General features: G+C 41.4%; 1 protein-coding gene across 1 annotated transcript; it reads left to right on the top strand.

Annotated features, from left to right (window-relative positions):
* Positions 1–6,404: 6,404 nt before the first annotated feature.
* Positions 6,405–7,349, top strand: OR5AN2 (olfactory receptor family 5 subfamily AN member 2). The gene has a single exon (NM_001390747.1). It carries the CDS (start codon positions 6,405–6,407, stop codon positions 7,347–7,349), a length of 945 nt encoding a protein of 314 aa, NP_001377676.1.
* The last annotated feature ends 11,558 nt before the right edge of the window (positions 7,350–18,907 follow it).

Below are 18,907 nucleotides of genomic sequence, written 5' to 3'. Positions count from 1 at the left end.
CCCTGCATTGAGAGCCCCTTTCAGATCTCACGACTCTAAAAATCTAGAAAGGAGAATTGGAGCTTGATTCCATAAGGTTGTGAGGTGTCCATGCTAATACAGAGGAACGGAATCAGCTGGGATCATTTCTCCATTTCTTCCTCCACCTGGCACTCTAGAGAATAATTAACTGAGAGTGTTGTTTTTTATTAATTGCTTCCTCTTTCTTCACCCTGGACCCTAAGGAAACATTTAAGGGAGTCTTGAGCTGGAAGCACCTCTCTTATAGCAATGGTTAGCAGGAGCCAAGGCTGAAAGCATGAAGCCTAGGGAAGCCCACTTCTCCATCCAGAATCCTCATACTCCATTCATGTCCTCTGATTCCTGAAAGAACTCTGTGCATGTCTGGGCATCTAGAGTGCCATCAAGATACAGGTCCAAGAAAAGGCCGCTGTAGCAGCAGCATCTCCTAGGTTCCACCAAGACACACCTGGCAGAAAGTCTACAAGAATATCTGGGTGGGTAACATCAGAATGGGACCATCTGACATGTTCTGTTTTCCTTCTTGCAACCTTGCTCTCCTATGCACTCAACCCAGAGACTTCGCGTACTCAGGTGCAGTGGCTGTTTTTATTTTCTCGCAGTAACCATGCTTCTTCTCCCTTATCCCAATGGGATTATTTGAATTATAACAGAAACTGAGGTGTTTAAGCCTAAGGAAGAGCATCTGAGGTGGGATATCAGATATTAGCAAGTGGGTGGCGAGAGCAAGGTAGGATAAGATGCCTCTCAAGCTGGGCCAAGGAGTCCCAAGCTGTCACCACCAAATATTCCCAGTCTTCCCCTGTCAAAGATTTTCAGTTAGTAAATACTTTTGGGGGCATAATCATTATGGTTGTTCATTCTTAATGTAACAACTTCAGTTTTGGAGAGCTTACTGTGTGACCAGCACTCTGTTGGTGGTTTAGTTGCTAAGTCGTGTCCGACTCTTGAGACCCCATGGACTGTAGCCCTCCAGGCTCCTCTATCTATGGGATTCTCCAGGCAAGAATACTGGAGTGGGTTGTCATTTGTTTCTCCAGGGGATCTTCCTGACCTAGGAATCGAACCCGAGTCTCCTGCACTGCAGGCAAATTCTTTACCGACTGCGCTATGAGGGAAGCCCAGCACTCTATTACATGTTTTAAAAACTAATTTTGTTTGTTTATTGGCAGTGCTGGGTCTTTGTTGCTGTAGGGCTTTCTCTAGTTGTGGTGAGTGGGGGCTACTCTCTAGCTGCCATGTGTGGGCTTCTTGTTGCACTGGCTTCTCTCATGGAATACGGGCTCTAGGGCATGTGGGCTTCAGTAGCTGTGGCCTGTGGGCTCAGAAGTTGTGGCCGTGGGCTCAGAAGTTGTGGCCCGTGGGCTTGGTAGTTGCAGCTCCCAGGCTCTGGAGCACAGGCTCAATAGTTGAGGTGCAGGGGCTTAGCGTGTAGAATCTTCCTGGACCAGAGATCATACTCATGTTCCCTGCATTGGCCCGTGGATTCTTTACCACTGAGTCACCAGGGAAGCCCTATGTAACATACCTAGTAGGTTTTCACAAACACCCTGTGAAGTGATAAATTCTCCCTTACAGATGAAGAAATAGAGCCACAGAGATAAAGTGATTTGCCAAAAATCACGAAGTTGGTGAATGATGGAGCCACATGTACTGTGCTTCTCCCGAATTCTGCTTATATTCATCAGAGAAAGTTGAAACTTTTGCTTAGTCTGAAAGAGGGTAGCCAGAGGGGCTCGAGGGGCTTCCCTGGTGGCTCAGTTGGTAAAGAATCTGCCTGCAATGTAAGAGACCCCAGTTCGATTCCAGGGTTGGAAAGATCTGCTGGGAAAGGGATAGGCTACCCAGTCCAGTATTCTTGTGCTTCCCTTGTGGCTCAGCTGAGAAAGAATCCGCTGGTAAGGCAGGAGGCCTGGGTTCGATCCCTGGGTTGGGAAAATCCCTTGTAGAAGGGAAAGGTTACCCACTCCAGTCTTCTGGCCTGGAGAATTCCATGGAGTGTATAGTCCATGGGGGTGCAAAGAGTCAGACAAAATTGAGCGACTTTCACTTTCAGAGGGCTTGCTGTGATTTTATTCCAAAGCAATTTGATGGTGTTATTTTGCATAAATATACAAATTTACCCACCTTTAAAAATATCAAAAATTATTCTTGGCTGCCATATTTGCAGACCTGAGGGATATTAATCATTATAATAGCTGATGTGGGAAATGACGTACTTTAGCTAGAGTTTATACTGGGCCAGTGTGGCTTTTTGACCCACCTCTTCCAATTTTCTTTGTTTATACTTTTAAAATGATCTTGAAACAGAAAACAACTTATAAATTTAATTAAACAGTGCTCTAAAAATGACTAGAAAATTAAGATAGAGACACAAAATTTTATTTATTTACTTCTTTTATTATTTTTTATTAAAGTATAGTTGATTTATAATGTGTTAGCAAAGCAATTCAGCAAAGTGATTCAGTTATACATATAGACATATCCTTTTCCATTATGGTTTATTATGGGATATTGAATATATTCCCTGTGTTGCACAGTAGGGCCTTATTTATCTATTTTTTGTACACAGTAGTTTGTATCTGCTAATTTATCCCCCGCATCCCCCTTTTGGTAACCAGAAGATTGTTTTCTATGTCTATGACTCTGTTTCAGTTTCATAAACGAATTCATTTGAATCACATTTTAGATTCCATATATAGGTGATATCACATGGTATTTGTCCCTGTCTTTCTGATTTAGTGCATTTAGTAGAACAATTGTAGGGAAGGAGACACAAAATTTGCAGGATAGTATGATTTTTAAATTACCAGCCCTGGAGCCAGCCTACCTGAGTGGGTTTCCAAGTCTGCTGCTTATTAGCAGTGGGGCCCTGCGCAAATTCCTAACTTTGTGTGTCTCATGTTAAAATAGAGTTGTAGTGAGGATTAAATGGGTTAATATGTGTCTTAAGAGAATGACTAGGACAGTAAGTGTTCAACAAGTATTTAATATCATTATCATTAATGCAGACAAAGAGAAAAAGGTAGATATTTAAGATACTGTGCCTCAGAAGGCAAAGAATCTGTCTGCAATGCAGGAGACCCAGGTTCAGTCCTTGGGTTGGGAAGATCCCCTGGAGAAGGGAATGACAACCCACTCCAGTATTCTTGCCTGGAGGATTCCATGGACAGAGGAGCTTAGTGGGCTACAGACCATGGGATTGCAGTCAGACACAATTGAGCGACTAACACAAACACTACCATTCTAAAAGTTATAGTTGATTTTCTAAGTCTGTCAATATCTGAACTCTTCTTATAATTAAAATGAGCATACCTCGAACTCTTCTTGTAATTAAAATGAGCATACCTCATTTGACATTGCCTATTTCAATAAGAATCAACATTTATTTCACACTCTGAAGGCTCTTGTTTCTAACTTCATTTAGAGTCTAGCTAGGGCTTAAAGGGTACAACATACCCTCTACCTCAAATATGAGGAATCAGTGAGCTAAATATACCTCATTGTGAGTCTGCATGTAAGTGGGTCAGTTTGTTCTTTGAATTTTCTCAGTACGGGCTTCTCTCCTCTTTCTTCCTCTGCTTTTCCCTCCCTTCCTCTGCCCTTCTTTCCTCCCGTCCTCCCTTTCTTCCTTTTCTTTTCCTTCCCTGCGTGCAAGGAAAAATAAAGAGAAAATAGCTGTTAAAGACAGGACACACTTTCTTTGCTAACTTGAGAAAGGTTACAACAGGCCCATCCCATGTCTTACTCTTTGCGACCGTGGCCCACCAGGCTCCTCAGTCCATGGGATTCTCCAGGCAAGAACACCGGAGGGGGTCACCATTTCCTTCTCCAGCAGATCTTCCTGACCCAGGGATCAAGCCCAGGTCTCCTGCATGGCAGGCAGACGCTTTACCCTCTGAGCTACCAGGGAAGCTTGAAAGGCCCATCATAAATCAACCTTCTTGAGAGCAACAGCCTCAGATTCCAAGAGCCTATGCTAGTCTCAGGATTTCTGAATCCCCTGGTCCCCGAGGCTGGTTTAGCAAAGGTCAAAAGGACAAGTAGTAGCTGCCCACAGAAACCCTCTGGGTATTTTTCCCACCTTAGCTCCAGCTATCATCTTGCTGCTGCTGCTAAGTCGCTTCACTCGTGTCCGACTCTGTGCGACCCCGTAGATGGCAGCCCACAAGGCTTCCCTGTCCTTGGGATTCTCCAGGCAAGAACACTGGAGTGGGTTGCCATTTCCTTCTCCAATGCGTGAAAGTGAAAAGTGAAAGTGAAGTCCCTCAGTTGTGACCGACTCTAGTGACCCCATGGACTGCAGCCTACCAGGCTCCTCCGTCCTTGGGATTTTCTAGGCAAAAGTACTGGAGTAGGGTGCCACTGCCTTCTCTGAGCTATCATCTTAGAGAAAATCAAATTCTGCTTCTCATTCTATAATAGACATTTTCTCCACATATATAATTTCCCTTAAAATGGAATGATGATATTTCAGTGTACAAAAGAGCCTCTTAAAATCCTTATTTGTCCCACAAGTGTGATTGCTTTCCAATGTTAAAGAAAATCCATCATGGTTTTACATCATTTGAAGATTTATGCACCAATGGACGTAATGATAACATATTATGTGGAAGCATCAGGTTCTTACAAAAGCTGTGGGATTCCTTCAATGAATGTGTGCTCTCGAGTATCTGAGCCACTGGAGGTGCTACAAAAAATAGGTGTAGATTATGGTTTTGCTTTTCTAAGATAGAGCTACAGTCTTCCATTTAAAATGGATAACCAGCGAGGACCTACTGTACCGCTCAGGGAACTCTGCTCAGTGTTACTTGCCATCCTGGATGGGGGGAGGGCTCGGGGAGAATGGATGCACATATATGCGTGGCTGAGTCCCTTTGCTGATCACCTGGAAGTGCCATGACATTGTTAATCCACTATATCTTAATGCAAAGTAAAAAGTTTAAAGTTTGAAAAAAAACCCAACAGTTCACTCTCTTATGCACACTGAAGTGTGACTACACATTGAAATCTTTTGTAGAGTTTTAGCAAATACTGATACTTGGCTTCCAGCCCCCGAGATGCTGAATTAATCAATTTGATCAATGGGGCTTTAGAAAGTGTGCCAGATGGTTCTAATGGACAGCCACGGTTGAAGATCTGCTTTAGAGGAATTATTTTCAGTCTGGGAAGACTGAGCTGCAGAAAGACTAGAAAGAAACCTGTGCATGTCAGTCCCTGCCCTGCCTTTTTAATTATAATTTATTATTTGACTCCCGAATAGTTTAGAAATATGTAATTAGTTTCCAATTATGCTATTTCTCATAATTTTACTACTGATTTCAAATTAACCACACTGTAGTCTGAGTCTTATCTGTGTGACCAACCTTTTAAAATTTGCACTTTAAAAGTTTCTCCCGGGGCCTTCACTGGTGATTCAGTGGCTAAGACTCCACGCTCCCAACACAGGGGGCCTGGGTTTGACCCCTGGTCAGGGGACTAGAGCCCACATACTGCAACTCAGACCTGGTGCAGCTGAATAAATAAAAATAAATATTGAAAAAAGTTTCTCACAAACAAACGGATACTTCAAAATGATATTAAGAACATATTACGTATTGACTCTGCTTTGTACACTACTTTATCCATGGCAGTTACTGTACATAAACAGACCTAATTTAACTTCAAGTAAACCTTATGAGATAAGTTCTATTGTAATTATTTTTCTTGCTTTCTGATGACGTCAATTAAGTAGAAGGAGACCAATCTGTTTGGAGTCATAAAGCTCACAGTTGGCAGAGTCACACTCCTGAAACCTATGTAGTATCTAAGACCGTGTTTTTAGTCACTAAGCTAAACACAGGAGTTATAATCTCATTAATAATATCCTAAAATTTCCCAAGTATCTTCTAAGAAGGGCTTTCCAAATGTTAGCATACGTTCTTTTGTCTTTGTGATAGGTAGGTGGGTTAATATTGAAAAATGTAATATCCTCTTTTTAAATTTAATAAAGTTAACTGGAGTATAACTGCTCTACGATGTGGTTTTAGCTTCTGCTGCACAGCGGGTCTCAGCCGTCTGTGTCCATACATCCCTTCCTCCTGAGTTTCCCCACCTGTCTGCTACCACACCCCGCTGGGCCGTCACAGTGCCAGGCTGAGCTCCCTGGGCTGCCCTCTTGTACATGTGGGAACTCTGGCACACAGAGCGATCAGTTAGGGGCAAAGTTAACCAGGGTTGTTGCTTTTAAAGTTGTTCACTATTTCCCTTGATCCTGTGTTCGGTGTGGGTTGAAGGCAGTTTCTTTTTTTTTTTTTGAAGGCAGTTTCTTCCCACGGACATTGGGCTAACAATTGACTTAAAGATTTATCCTTTTCCTACAGATCTGAGGACCCCCCAGGGCGATGGCTGGAGGAAGGAACAGTACGACAATCACAGAGTTTATCCTCTTGGGGTTCTCTGAGTTTTCACAGCTCACCGCTGTCCTCTTTTCAATATTCCTAGGGATCTACCTGGTGACAGTGTCTTGGAACCTGGGACTCATCGCCGTCATCAGGATGGACTCCCGTTTGCACACGCCTATGTACTTCTTCCTCAGTAACCTGTCCTTGCTGGACACTTGCTATATTTCCACCATAGCTCCTAGAATGCTCTCAGACTTCTTCAGGAAGCATAAACTCATCTCCTTTATGGGGTGCATCATGCAGTACTTCTTGTTTTCTAGCCTGGGCCTGACTGAGTGCAGTCTGCTGGCGGCCATGGCTTATGATCGCTACGTCGCCATTTGCAGTCCTCTGCTCTATACAGCCACCATGTGCCCCTCTCTCTGCGTGCAGATGGTGGCAGGATCTTGTGTAACTGGATTCCTTGGCTCGTTCATTCAGTTGTGTGCCTTACTTCAGCTCCACTTCTGTGGACCAAACATCATCAACCATTTCTTCTGTGACCTGCCCCAACTGCTAACCCTATCCTGCTCGGACACCTTGTTCTTTCAAGTCATGACATCTGTGCTCACAGTCATCTTTGGGTTCATGTCTGTCTTGGTTATCATGATATCCTATGGTTACATTGTCGCCACCATTGTGAAGATCACTTCAGCTGAAGGCCGGTCCAAAGCCTTCAACACTTGTGCTTCTCACCTGACAGCAGTGACCCTCTTCTTTGGCTCGGGTATCTTTGTTTATATGTATCCTAATTCTGGCAGTTCCTTGAGCCAAAGCAAGCTGGCGTCTGTCTTGTACACTGTTATAATCCCCATGCTAAATCCATTGATCTATAGCTTGCGGAACAAAGAAATCAAAGATGCCCTAAGCATATGGAAGAAGAAACTCTTTTCCTGGTGTTACTGACTATGGAATGTATTTCAGCTGTACGCTGTAGGAGAAATGTCAACTAAAACATTGATCCACAACTCTTCTAACTGCAGAGTGAGTTATAATTACTCTCATCTTCTGATATAAACCCATGGCTGGTGCAAGGACAGGACAACACATGAGAAGTATCTGGAAGTTCATTATCTCAGTGCTTCATCAGTGATGACCCAATATATCAATAGGTCAAGAAATTCACAAGCATTTTTGTAGCTAGTTGTGATGATGTGACTCTTCCATTCAATGTTCCATCCTTTAGCATGTACTACCTCAAGGACCAATGGTGGAGTGGACCAAGTAGATCAAGGTTGCCAGGAGACCAGCAAGCCTCTCCATAGCATCTCACTTTAGGCAGGACAGGAATTATTATTAGTGCTGAGCTCTTTTAAAAAAGAATTTCCTAACTCATTCTGTTAGTTCTCTCATTTAACCTATTCTTTCACCTCTGGAAATCATGAATTCATTACTTCACTTATGGACTTGTTCAAAGCAAAAATAAACAAGAGATCAAAGATTTGTTAATTTCACACAAAAATAAATTTGTTGCAACAAGAATGCTCAACATGTCTGTCATATTTAAGATTTGGTTGATCAGTTGGCTTGTTAGAGACATTTAGACAATTTTTTAATCTGTTATTGCTATATAGTCATCTCTGTTCTTCCTTCTTCACTGTGTAACTGGAAAAGGGAATCAGAAAATGGCCTTTTGCTGGTGAGATGGTCTACTGCCTGATTTTGGCACCTCCAACAATGTCTTTATGTTACTTTTTTTGTTGTTTTTTGCTTTTTGAGTAGACCAAGTCTCCACTAGGAAGTTGTTTTTCCAGCAATTAACAAGTGGAAAGTGGTTGGTAAAATTAGCTATAAGAAGCTGATACATGAGAAAAGTCTGGTCCATGTACTCTGGTACATGAAAAAGTCTAGATTTGTCTATTTCCCTTGTAATCTTAGTGGGAATTGTTACAGGGTACAGAGAAATACTCAAATATGGAGGCTGGGACAGAAAGCACTCTTGTTTATCTTCTGGTAGGATTCTGATTTTCATAATCTTTATGCCAGAAATAAAAAATATAATTCAGGAGAGACTATTCTTGTTCAGAAGGGAAAATTCAAAATCCCCAGGAGTATTCATGTGGTAAGAACTAAAAGCAAGTGTTGGACACCTGTAGGCACTACAGCTTTGAAGTTTCTGCTTCCAGGCCTCCATATTCCTGAGTCCTAGAAAACTCCATATTCCTGAGTTACAGTTATTGGATACAGTTTTGTCAAGGCAAGTTAGATATATAGGATGGTAGACATAGGTTTGATCTAATGTCTTTTCCAGCACTAACATCTATTAGTATCCCTTTTGGATCTTCCTCAGCTTTAGCCTAGTGACCAAGACTGGACTGGAGTTGAGACTAGACTGGAGTTGAGAAAGAAAAGTAACTCCTGAAATGCCACATATTTTGCCTGGCTGGATCCTTAACATTTTTATGGCCAAATATAATTATGATCTCCAATATACCTGCTTAAAATCAATGTCACAGACAGCAGAGAAGTTTCATTATGTAAAATTTTAAATTGCTTCAATTACAAAAAACATGATCTTCATGAAAGAGTGATAAGGTCCTTAAATAAGAGGAGCCTATTTACACAGAATACCTGGCTACCTTTTATTCTGACCTTCAAATTACCTGAAAGACATAGGTGTTTGGGAGATAGAATCCCTGTCTAAGAATTTCTTAAGAATGATAAAGGTTCTGAGATTAACCAGTCATGACAGAGGCTGAATAATCAGATGAACTCCTAAGCAGTACTCTGTCCCTGTTTTTGTAACTACATGAGATGAACATTTTTGTCTTGATGATCTTAGAAACCAGGATAGTTTTTGTAAATTTGTACTAGGGGAAAGTAAAAGATGCTTGCTCCTTGGAAGGAAAGCTATGACAAACCTAGACAGTATATTAAAAAGCAGAGACATCATTTTGCCAACAAAGGTCTGTATAGTCAAAGCTATGGTTTTTCCAGTAGTCATGTACTATTTGAGAGTTGGGGCTTAAAGAAAGCTCAACACTGAAGAACTGATGCTTTTGAACTGTGGTGCTAAAGAAGACTCTTGAGAGTCCCTTGGTGGACTGCAAGGACATCAAATCAGGATTGCTTAAAGGAAATCCATACTGAATATCCACTGGAAGGACTGCTGCTGAAGCTGAAGTTCCAGTACTTTCTTCTCCAGGGGATCTTCCTGATCCAAGGATTGAACCGGGTCTCCTGCATTGCAGGTGGATTCTTTACTGAAAACGGAGAGAAAGGCAAATTGAAACTACAGTGAGGTACCACCAGTCAGAATGGCCATCATTAAAAAGTCTACAAATAACAAATGCTGAGAAGGATGTGGATACAAAGGACCCCCTCCTGTATTGTTGATGGGAATGTAAGTTTGTGCAGCCACTGTGGAAAGAGTATGGAATTTCCTTAGAAAACTTAAAATAGAATTACCACATGATCCAGAAATCCCCCTCCTGATCATATATCCAGACAAAATTATAATTAAAAGAGATACATGGACTCCTATGTGCATAGCAGCCCTATACACAATAGCCACAACATGGAAACAACCTAATGCCCATCAGCAGATGACCAGATGAAGAAGACCTGGTGCAGATACACCACGGAATAGTACTCTGCCATAAAAAGAACAGAACAATGCCACTTGCAGAAACATGCATGCAACCAGAGATTATCATACTAAGCAAAGTAAGTCAGAAATAATGCCCTATGGTATCATTTATATGTGGAATCTAAAATATGACACAGATGAGCCTATCTATAAAGCAGAACTAAAGAGCCTCTTGGTGAAAGTGAAAAAGGACAGTGAAAAAGCTGGCTTAAAACTCAACATTCAAAAAATGAAAATCATGGCATCCAGTCCCATCACTTCATGGCAAAGAGATGGGTAAGCAATGGAAATAGTGACAGACTTTATTTTCTTGGACTCCAAAATCACTGCAGACAGTGACTACAGCCATGGAATTTAAAGACTACTCCTTGGAAGAAAAGCTATGACCAACCTACACATCGTATTAAAAAGAAGAGACATTACTTTGCCAACAAAGGTCCATCTAGTCAAAGCTATGGTTTTTCCAGTAGTCATGTATGGATGTGAGAGTTGGACCATAAAGAAGACTGAGAGCTGAAGAATTGATGTTTCTGAACTGTGGTGTTAGAGAAGACTCTTGAGAGTCCCTTGGACTGCAAGGAGATCCAACCAGTCCATTCTAAAGAAGATCAGTCCCGAATATTCATTGGAAGGACTGAGGCTGAAGTTGAAGCTCCAATACTTTGGCCACCTGATGTGAAGAACTGACTCATTGGCAAAGACCCTGATGCTGGAAAAGATTGAAGGCAGGAGGAGAAGGGGACGACATAGGATGAGATGGTTGGATGGCATCACAAACTCAATGGACATGAGTTTGAGCAAGTTCCGTGAGATGGTGAAGGACAGGGAGGTCTGGAGTGCTGCAGTCCATGGGGTCACAAGGCCTGCGTGCTAAGTCGCTTCAGCTGTGTCTGACTGTCTGTAACACTATGGGCTGCAGCCTGCCAGGCTCCTCCGTCCATAGGATTCTCCAGGCAAGAATACTGGAGTGGGTTGCTGTGCCCTCCTCCAGGAGATCTTCTCGATCCAGGGATGGAACCCACGTCTCAGGTCTACCTGCATTGGCAGGTGGGTTCTTTACCACTAGCATCACCTGGGAAGCTCACTTTAGAATAGAGAACTAAATTCAAAATCCTATGAGAAACCATAATGAATATTCAAAAAATGTATACGTATGTATAACAGAATCGGTTTGCTGTACAGCAGTAAATAACACAGCATTGTAAGTCAACTATATTTCAATAAATGAAATGTATGAGTTGGACCGTTACAGTCTATGTTTAGCCTAGCACCTTGGGCATGCACTCCCCAGAAAGAGCCTTCACAAGCACTTTGTCCAGCCCAGCAGCACTGACCAGCTCCTCTCCTTGGTGAATGAGGTGCAGAGTTGCCACAGAGCCTTAGGGAATGGATAATCGGAGATCATTTTTGAGCTCCCCTAGAGAGTCAGTGGTATTATTAGCAGTTGCTTCTGGGTGCCAGGATTTTGTGCTTTTTTTAAATTGCACTGTTCTGTGTTCTTCTAGCTTCCCTTGTATTTATTTTAAATTAAGTTGAAAAGAATCAAGGGCAGAGAAGTGCCTGAGAAGGGTAGAGTGGAGCTAGAAAAACAAGCCCCTAAAGTCTTGCTTACTATCTACCCGCTGGCTGCTCTACTGTGCTTAGACAGGACGTTCAGATTCCTTTTAGCCATTCAAAAGTTGCCAAGATGTAGGAAACGAGTTGCCAGTCCAGGTTCGATGCACGATGCTGGATGCTTGGGGCTGGTGCACTGGGACGGCCCAGAGGGATGGTATGGGGAGGGAGGAGGGAGGAGGGTTCGGGATGGGGAACACATGTATACCTGTGGTGGATTCATTTTGATATTTGGCAAAACTAATACAATTATGTAAAGTTTAAAAATAAAATAAAATTGGAAGAATTAAAAAAAAAAAAAAAAAAAAGAGAAAATAAAGAGTATAACAAAAAAAAAAAAAAGTTGCCAAGAGCATCTTCTGACTATCTCTTGTAAATTCACCGGAGAGATTTATATTTGGAGTTGATGAAAATAACCTCTGATACATAGTTGAGTGAAGAAAAGCCTCCAGACCATCCAAAGCAGGAACACGAAGGCTCATTCCATGAACGTGCATGCCTTGTGACTGCAGTAATAAAGGTGCTCTCTTATTTAGATCATTCTGTCTGATCTCACCATTGGGAGAGAGGACTGTCCCACCCAGAATGAATGGATAAAGGTAAAAAAGGAAGTCTGTGACGTGGATATATTCATAAACAGAGAGAAGCAAGACTTGACGGGTAGCTGTGGAAAGTAAATAGCAGAAAGTGAGTTATTGATGGAGCCACACCCTGATGAGATTGCAGGTGAATAGCTTTATCCTTGGAAGGAAGACAAATTATTTATTTGAAATAGGCATGGCTGTTGTAAGGATGAGTACCGGTACTGATAAACTAAGGAGCCAGAATGAGCCAAAGGGACTTGATTGTCATGGAAAACAATGGTAGAGGCAACCATTAAGAAGAATGCATGTGCTCCACTCTAAAACTGCAGAATTAAAGACTCCGTACACAGTCTGTAGCAGCGCCTGGTGTTTCAGGTTTTCCCTGGTGCTGTCTCTGTCACCACAGGTACTTGGGGGAAAAATACAAAACCCTGAACTCCATAAGCATGTGTTACTCTCCTTTGTTCTCCCAGCTGTGACTTGTGTCTCTCTGTGGGGGATCAAGTGAGAGAGTCATTTCCTAGGCAGGTTGATAGGATATCTAGGGGTCCCCAAGGAGAGAGGGGTCTGGAATTCTCAAGGAGGAAGAAAGGACAAACTTTTCACAGTCTTTGTAGACCAGGATCTGGGGACTGGAGTCGATGAAAATGAGAGGGTAACAGACAGGAAGGCCAGGGGTCTCCAAATGGAGGAAATAGCCTGCAAGTGTCAGACATTTCTCTCTCTCTTAAGCGGCAGGAGGAAACAAACTAGCGATACTTTTTCCTTCTCTATACAAATTTAAAGGGAGGTTTCTCTTAAAATACTGTGTTGCCATAATGACATCTGGTTTCGGCTGAAGTTAGCTATTCTTGAGCCTAGAGATAACCAATGCCTTTTTCTTATGGAAATGTCCATCTTAAGCTATGCTAATGTACTATGCCTTTACCCCAAACTCTGTCTCTAAGTTCCGCCTCTTGGCCCAGAACCTACTTGACAAACCAGTATGTTATACTCAGATATTGTTCCCCTAATCTATGTAAGTGAAACTATTTGTATGGTGGTCTGCCCTTCTTCAAGATTCAACTTAATCATTTTATGGCCCAGGATAAACCATTTGGTGCCAAGGTTATCCCAAAATGCATCTTATGGGTGAGGGGCCTGGTGCCATTCTGAATTTTAAGACATTCCTTTCTTTCATTAACAGACTGCTAGTGACTATATAACATCCAGCTGAAGACTAGCAGGGGGGTACTCTTTCTGCCCCCTTCTGATGCCTATGTCAGAAGCTTTCTCTATCTCCTTTATACTTTAATAAAACTTTATTACACAAAAGCTCTGAGCGATCAAGCCTCGTCTCTGGCCCCAGATTGAATTCTTCTCCTCCGGGGGCCAAGAATCCTGGTGTATTCGCGTGATTCAACAACAACCTTTCACAAGGACACATATCATCCCAAATAATAGACGAAGGACTGACGCTTAGAGACTGCAGCACACCGTCCAAAATTACAGTGGGAATGCAAGTGAGCCACCAGTGTGCATAAGGGAGCTTTTCTTGAGTGATGGAAATGTTCTAAAAGTGGATTGTGGGGATGATTTCAGTCTACTAAAATTATCGCACACTTAAAATGGATGGATTTATGACATGTGAGCTATACTTTAACAAAACTCTTGAAAATAAAAATAAAATGAGAAGAAAAAAAAATCTTGAAGCAAGACCTGGCTAAAAGACTGTGACAATGTCCTGTTCTATTCTGAACCAAGAAATGAGCTTAGAATAAGTCTTCAATCAGCAGGCCCAACAGGTATTCACATATTCTTCCATTTAGCCAGCATTTAGTGGACGCTTACTCACGGGCTAAGTGATGAGAGACAATGAGTAATCACAATGGGGCTTCCCCGGGGCCTCAGTGGAGAAGAATCCACCTGCCAGTGCAGGAGACCCGGCTTCGATCCCTGGGTTGGGAAGATTCCCTGGAGAAGGAAATGGCAATTCACTCCAGTATTCTTGCCTGGAGAATCTCATGGAGAATCTCATGAAGCCTGGTGTGCAGTCACAAAGAGTTGGACGTGACTGAGTGACTAAACAGCAACAACTTCCCTAGGAATTTCACTCTCTAGTAGGAGACAGGATGTAAAAATAACTAATTTCAATGCGATGTGATAAAAATGCAAAATTAATAGTACATGTAAAGGATGTGACATTTTTGAATCCTGCCTGTAACGTTCAAGGAGTTCATGATCTGAGCCACAGTCAGCTCCTGATCTTGTTTTTGTTGAGTGTATAGAGCTTCTCCATCTTTGGCTGCAAAGAATATAATCAATCTGATTTCTGGGGATGTCCACGTGTAGAGTCTTCTCTTGTGTCATTGGAGAGGGTGTTTGCTATGAGCAGTGCGTTCTCTTGGCAAAACTCTATTAGCCTTTGCCCTGCTTCATTTTGTACTCCAAGGCCAAACTTGCCTGTTACTCGAAGGGTCTGACTTCCTACTTTTGCATTCCAATCCGCTATGATGAAAAGAACACCTTTTTTGGGTATTCGTTCTAGAAGGTCTCATAGATCTTCATAGAACCGTTCAACTCCAGCTTCTTCGTCGTTACTCGTTGGGGCATAGACTTGGATTGCCATGATATTGAATGGTTTGCCTTGGAAACGAACAGAGATCATTCTGTCATTTTTTTGAAATTGCATCCAAGAACTGCATTTCAGACTCTTGTTGACTATGATGGCTACTCCATTTCTTCTAAGGGATTCTTGCCCACAGTAGTAGATATAAAGGTCATCTGAGTTAAATTCACCCATTCCGGTCCATCTTAGTTCACTGATTTCTAAAATGTCAATGTTCACTCTTGCCATATCCTGTTTGACCATTTCCAATTTGCCTTGATTCATGGACCTAACAGTCCAGGTTCCTATGCATTATTGCTCTTTACAGCATTAGACTTTACTTCCATTACCAGTCACATCCACAACTGGGTGTTGTTTTCACTTTGGCTCTCTCTCTTCATTCTTTCTGGAGTTATTTCTCCACTCTTCTCCTTATCGAAAAATTCAAATTTAAAGGGAAGAAAATAGGGAAACCCACTAGACAATTCAGGTGTGACCTAAATCAAATCCCTTATGATTATATAGTGGAAGTGAGAAATAGATTCAAGGGATTAGATCTGATAGACAGAGTTCTTGAAGAACTATTGACAGATGTTCGTGATGTTGTACAGGAGAGAGAGCAAGACCATCCCCAAGGAAAGAAATGGAAAAAGGCAAAATGACTGTCTGAGGAGACCTTACAAATAGCTGAGGAAAGAAGAGAAGCAAAAGGCAAAGGAGAAAAAGAAAGATATACTCATTTGAATGCAAAGTTCCAAAGAGTAGCAAGGAGAGATAAGAAAGACTTCCTCAGTGACCAATGCAAAGAAATAGAGGAAAACAATAGAATAGGAAAGACTAGAGATCTCTTCAAGGAAATTAGCGATACCAAGGGAACATTTCATGCAAAGATGGGCTCAGTAAAGGAAAGAAATGGTATGGATCTAACAGAAGCATTTTAAGCATATTAAGAAGAGGTGGCAAGAATACACAGAAGAACTATGCAAAAAAGATCTTCATGATCCAGATAACCATGATGGTGTGATCACTCACCTAGACCCAGACATCCTGGAGTATGAAGTCAAGTGGGCCTTAGTAAGCATCACTAGGAACAAAGCTAGTGGAGGTGATGGAATTCCAGTTGAGCTATTTCAAATCCTGGAAGATGATGCTGTGAAAGTGCTGCACTCAATATGCCAGCAAATGTGGAAAACTCAGCAGTGGCCACAGGACTGGAAAAGACCAATTTTCATTTCAATCTCAAAGAAAGGCAATGCCACAGAATACTCAAACTACCGCACAATTGCACTGATCTTACACACTAGCAAAGTAATGCTCAAAATTCTCTAAGCTACATCCATACCATCTTCCATAGTGGCTGTATCAATTTACAGGGGTGGGATGGGGAGGGAGATGGGAGAGAGTTTCAAAAAGGAGGGGATATATGTATACCTATGGCTGATTCATGCTGAGGTTTGACAGAAAACAGCAAAATTCTGTAAAGCTATTATCCTTCAATAAAAGATAAATAAATTAAAAAAAAAAAAAAACACAAAACATTTTCCAAGCTAGGCTTCAACAGTACATGAATCATGAACTTCCATATGTTCAAGCTGGATTTAGAAAAGACATTGAAACCAGAGATCGAATTGCCAACATTCATTGGGTCATTGAAAAAGCAAGAGAGTTCCAGAAAAACATCTGCTGTTGCTGCTGAGTCACTTCAGTCTTGTCCGACTCTCTGTGACCCCATAGACGGCAGCCCACCAGGATGCCCCGTCCCTGGGATTCTCCAGGCAAGAAAATTGGAGTGGGTGCCATTTCCTTCTCCAATGCATGAAAGTGAAAAGTGAAAGTGAAGTCGCTCAGTCATGTCTGACCCTCAGCGACCCCATGGACTGCAGCCTTCCAGGCTCCTCCATCCATGGGATTTTCTAGGCAAGAGTACTGTAGTGGGGTGCCATTGCCTCCACTTCTGTTTTATTGATTAGGCCAAAGCCTTTGACTATGTAGATCACAACAAACTCTGCAAAATTCTTCAAGAGATGGGAATAGCAGAACACCTTACCTGCCTCTTGAGAAACGTGTATTCAGGTCAAGAAGCAATAGTTTGAATGGGACATGGAATAACAGATTGACTCCAAATTGGGAAAGGAGAAAGTCAAAGCTGTATACTGTCACCCTGCTTATTTAACTTATATGCAGAGTACATCATGTGAAATGCCGGGCTGGATGAAGCACAGGCTAGGATCAAGATTGCCGGTAGAAATAGCAATAACCTCAGATACATAGATGACACCATCCTTACAGCAGAAAGCAAAGAACTAAAGAGCCTCTTGTTGGAAGTGAAAGAGGAAAGTAAAAAAGCTGGCTTAAAATTCAACATTCAAAAAATGAAGATCATGGCATCCAGTCCCATCACTTCATGGCAAGTAGAAGGGGAAACAGTGGCTGACTTTATTTTTTGGGGCTCCAAAATCACTGCAGATGGTGACAGCAGCCATGAAATTAAAAGATCCTTGCTCCTTGGGAGGAAAGCTCTGACCAACCTAGACAGCATATTAAAAAGCAGAGACATTACTTTGCCAACAAAGTCCATCTGGTCAAGGCTATGTTTTTTTTGGTAGTCATGTATGGATGTGAGAGTTGGGTCATAAAGAAAGCTGAGTTCTGAAGAATTGATGCTTCTCACCTGTGGTGTTGGCAAAAACTCTTGAGGGTCGCTTGGACTACAAGGAGATCCAACCAACTTGACCTTGGTTGATCAACTTAACTTGATCCTCTGGTCAATCCCACAGGAAATCAGTCCTGAATAGTCTTTGGAAGGACTGAAGCTGAAGCTGAAAGTCCAATACTTTGGCCACCTGATGCAAAGTGCTGATTGACTGGAAAAGACCCTGATGCTGGGAAAGATTGAAGGCAGGAGGAGAAGGGGATGACAGAGGATGAGATGGTTGGATGGAATCCAAGAGTCTGAGTTTGAGTAAGTTCACCTGTCAGAATAGCTCTTATAAAAAAGCCAACATATATCTAGTGTTGACGAGGATGTGGAGAAAAAGGAACATTCGTGCCCTGTTGGTGGGAACATAAGTTGGTGAAATCCACTATGGAAAACATACGATGATTCCTCAAAATATTAAAAACAGATCTACCAAAAGATCTATAAGTTTCACTTCTGGGCATTTTTATGAAGAAAACAAAAACACTAACTCAAAATGTTGCATGCATCTCAAAGTTCATAGCAGCATTATTTACACTAGCCAAGATATGGAAGCAACCCAAGAGTCCATCAAAATACAGGATATATTGAATATATGGGGTATATCCCAAACTTTGGATATATTAGATATATCTAAAATATAATGGATAAAAAATGTGACATATATATGCAAATATATGTAATGGAATAGTACTCAGTCACAAAAAAGATGAACCTTTCCTTTCACGACAACCTGAATGGATGTAGAGAGAATTACACTTAGTGGAATAAGTCAGGGGAAGACAAATACTATATAATTTCACTTATTTATAAAACCTAAAAAAAAAAAACAAACACCAAATGAACAAATGTAAGAAGACAAAAATGACTCATAATACAGAGAACAAGTTGGTGGTTTCCATAGGAGGGGGATGAACAAAATAGATGAGGGAGATTAAGAAGTGTAAACTTTCAGCTATAAAATAAGTGTCATGATATGTAATGTGCAGCAAAAGGAATGTAGGCATTAACATTGCAATAACTGTGCATGGTGACAGGTGGTAACTAGACTTATAGTGGTGATCGTTTTGCAGTGTTTAAAAGAGCAAATTATGATGTTGTACAACTGAAACTAACATAATACTGTAAATCAATTATATTTCAATAAATAGTAAAGAGAAATATTATACAGTACTTATGTTTATGATGATGTTTATAAATCACTTAAATATGTATTATAACAAGTTGAGTGAGACATATATATATATACATATAATATTCTGAAAATACAATATTCAGAAAAGACTGAAGAATCCATAAAGAAAGGTTTTAGATTAAGGTGATATAAGATGCATTCCTAGTCTATCGATTCATTGGTCTAAAAGAGCTTCCTAAACTTGAATCATCCATGAA

This window comes from Bos taurus, chromosome 15 (assembly GCF_002263795.3).
Source record: "Bos taurus isolate L1 Dominette 01449 registration number 42190680 breed Hereford chromosome 15, ARS-UCD2.0, whole genome shotgun sequence".
Taxonomy (NCBI): Eukaryota; Metazoa; Chordata; class Mammalia; order Artiodactyla; family Bovidae; genus Bos; species Bos taurus.
Note: the sequence above shows the minus strand (reverse complement) of the source record. Positions and strands in the feature narration are given on the sequence as shown.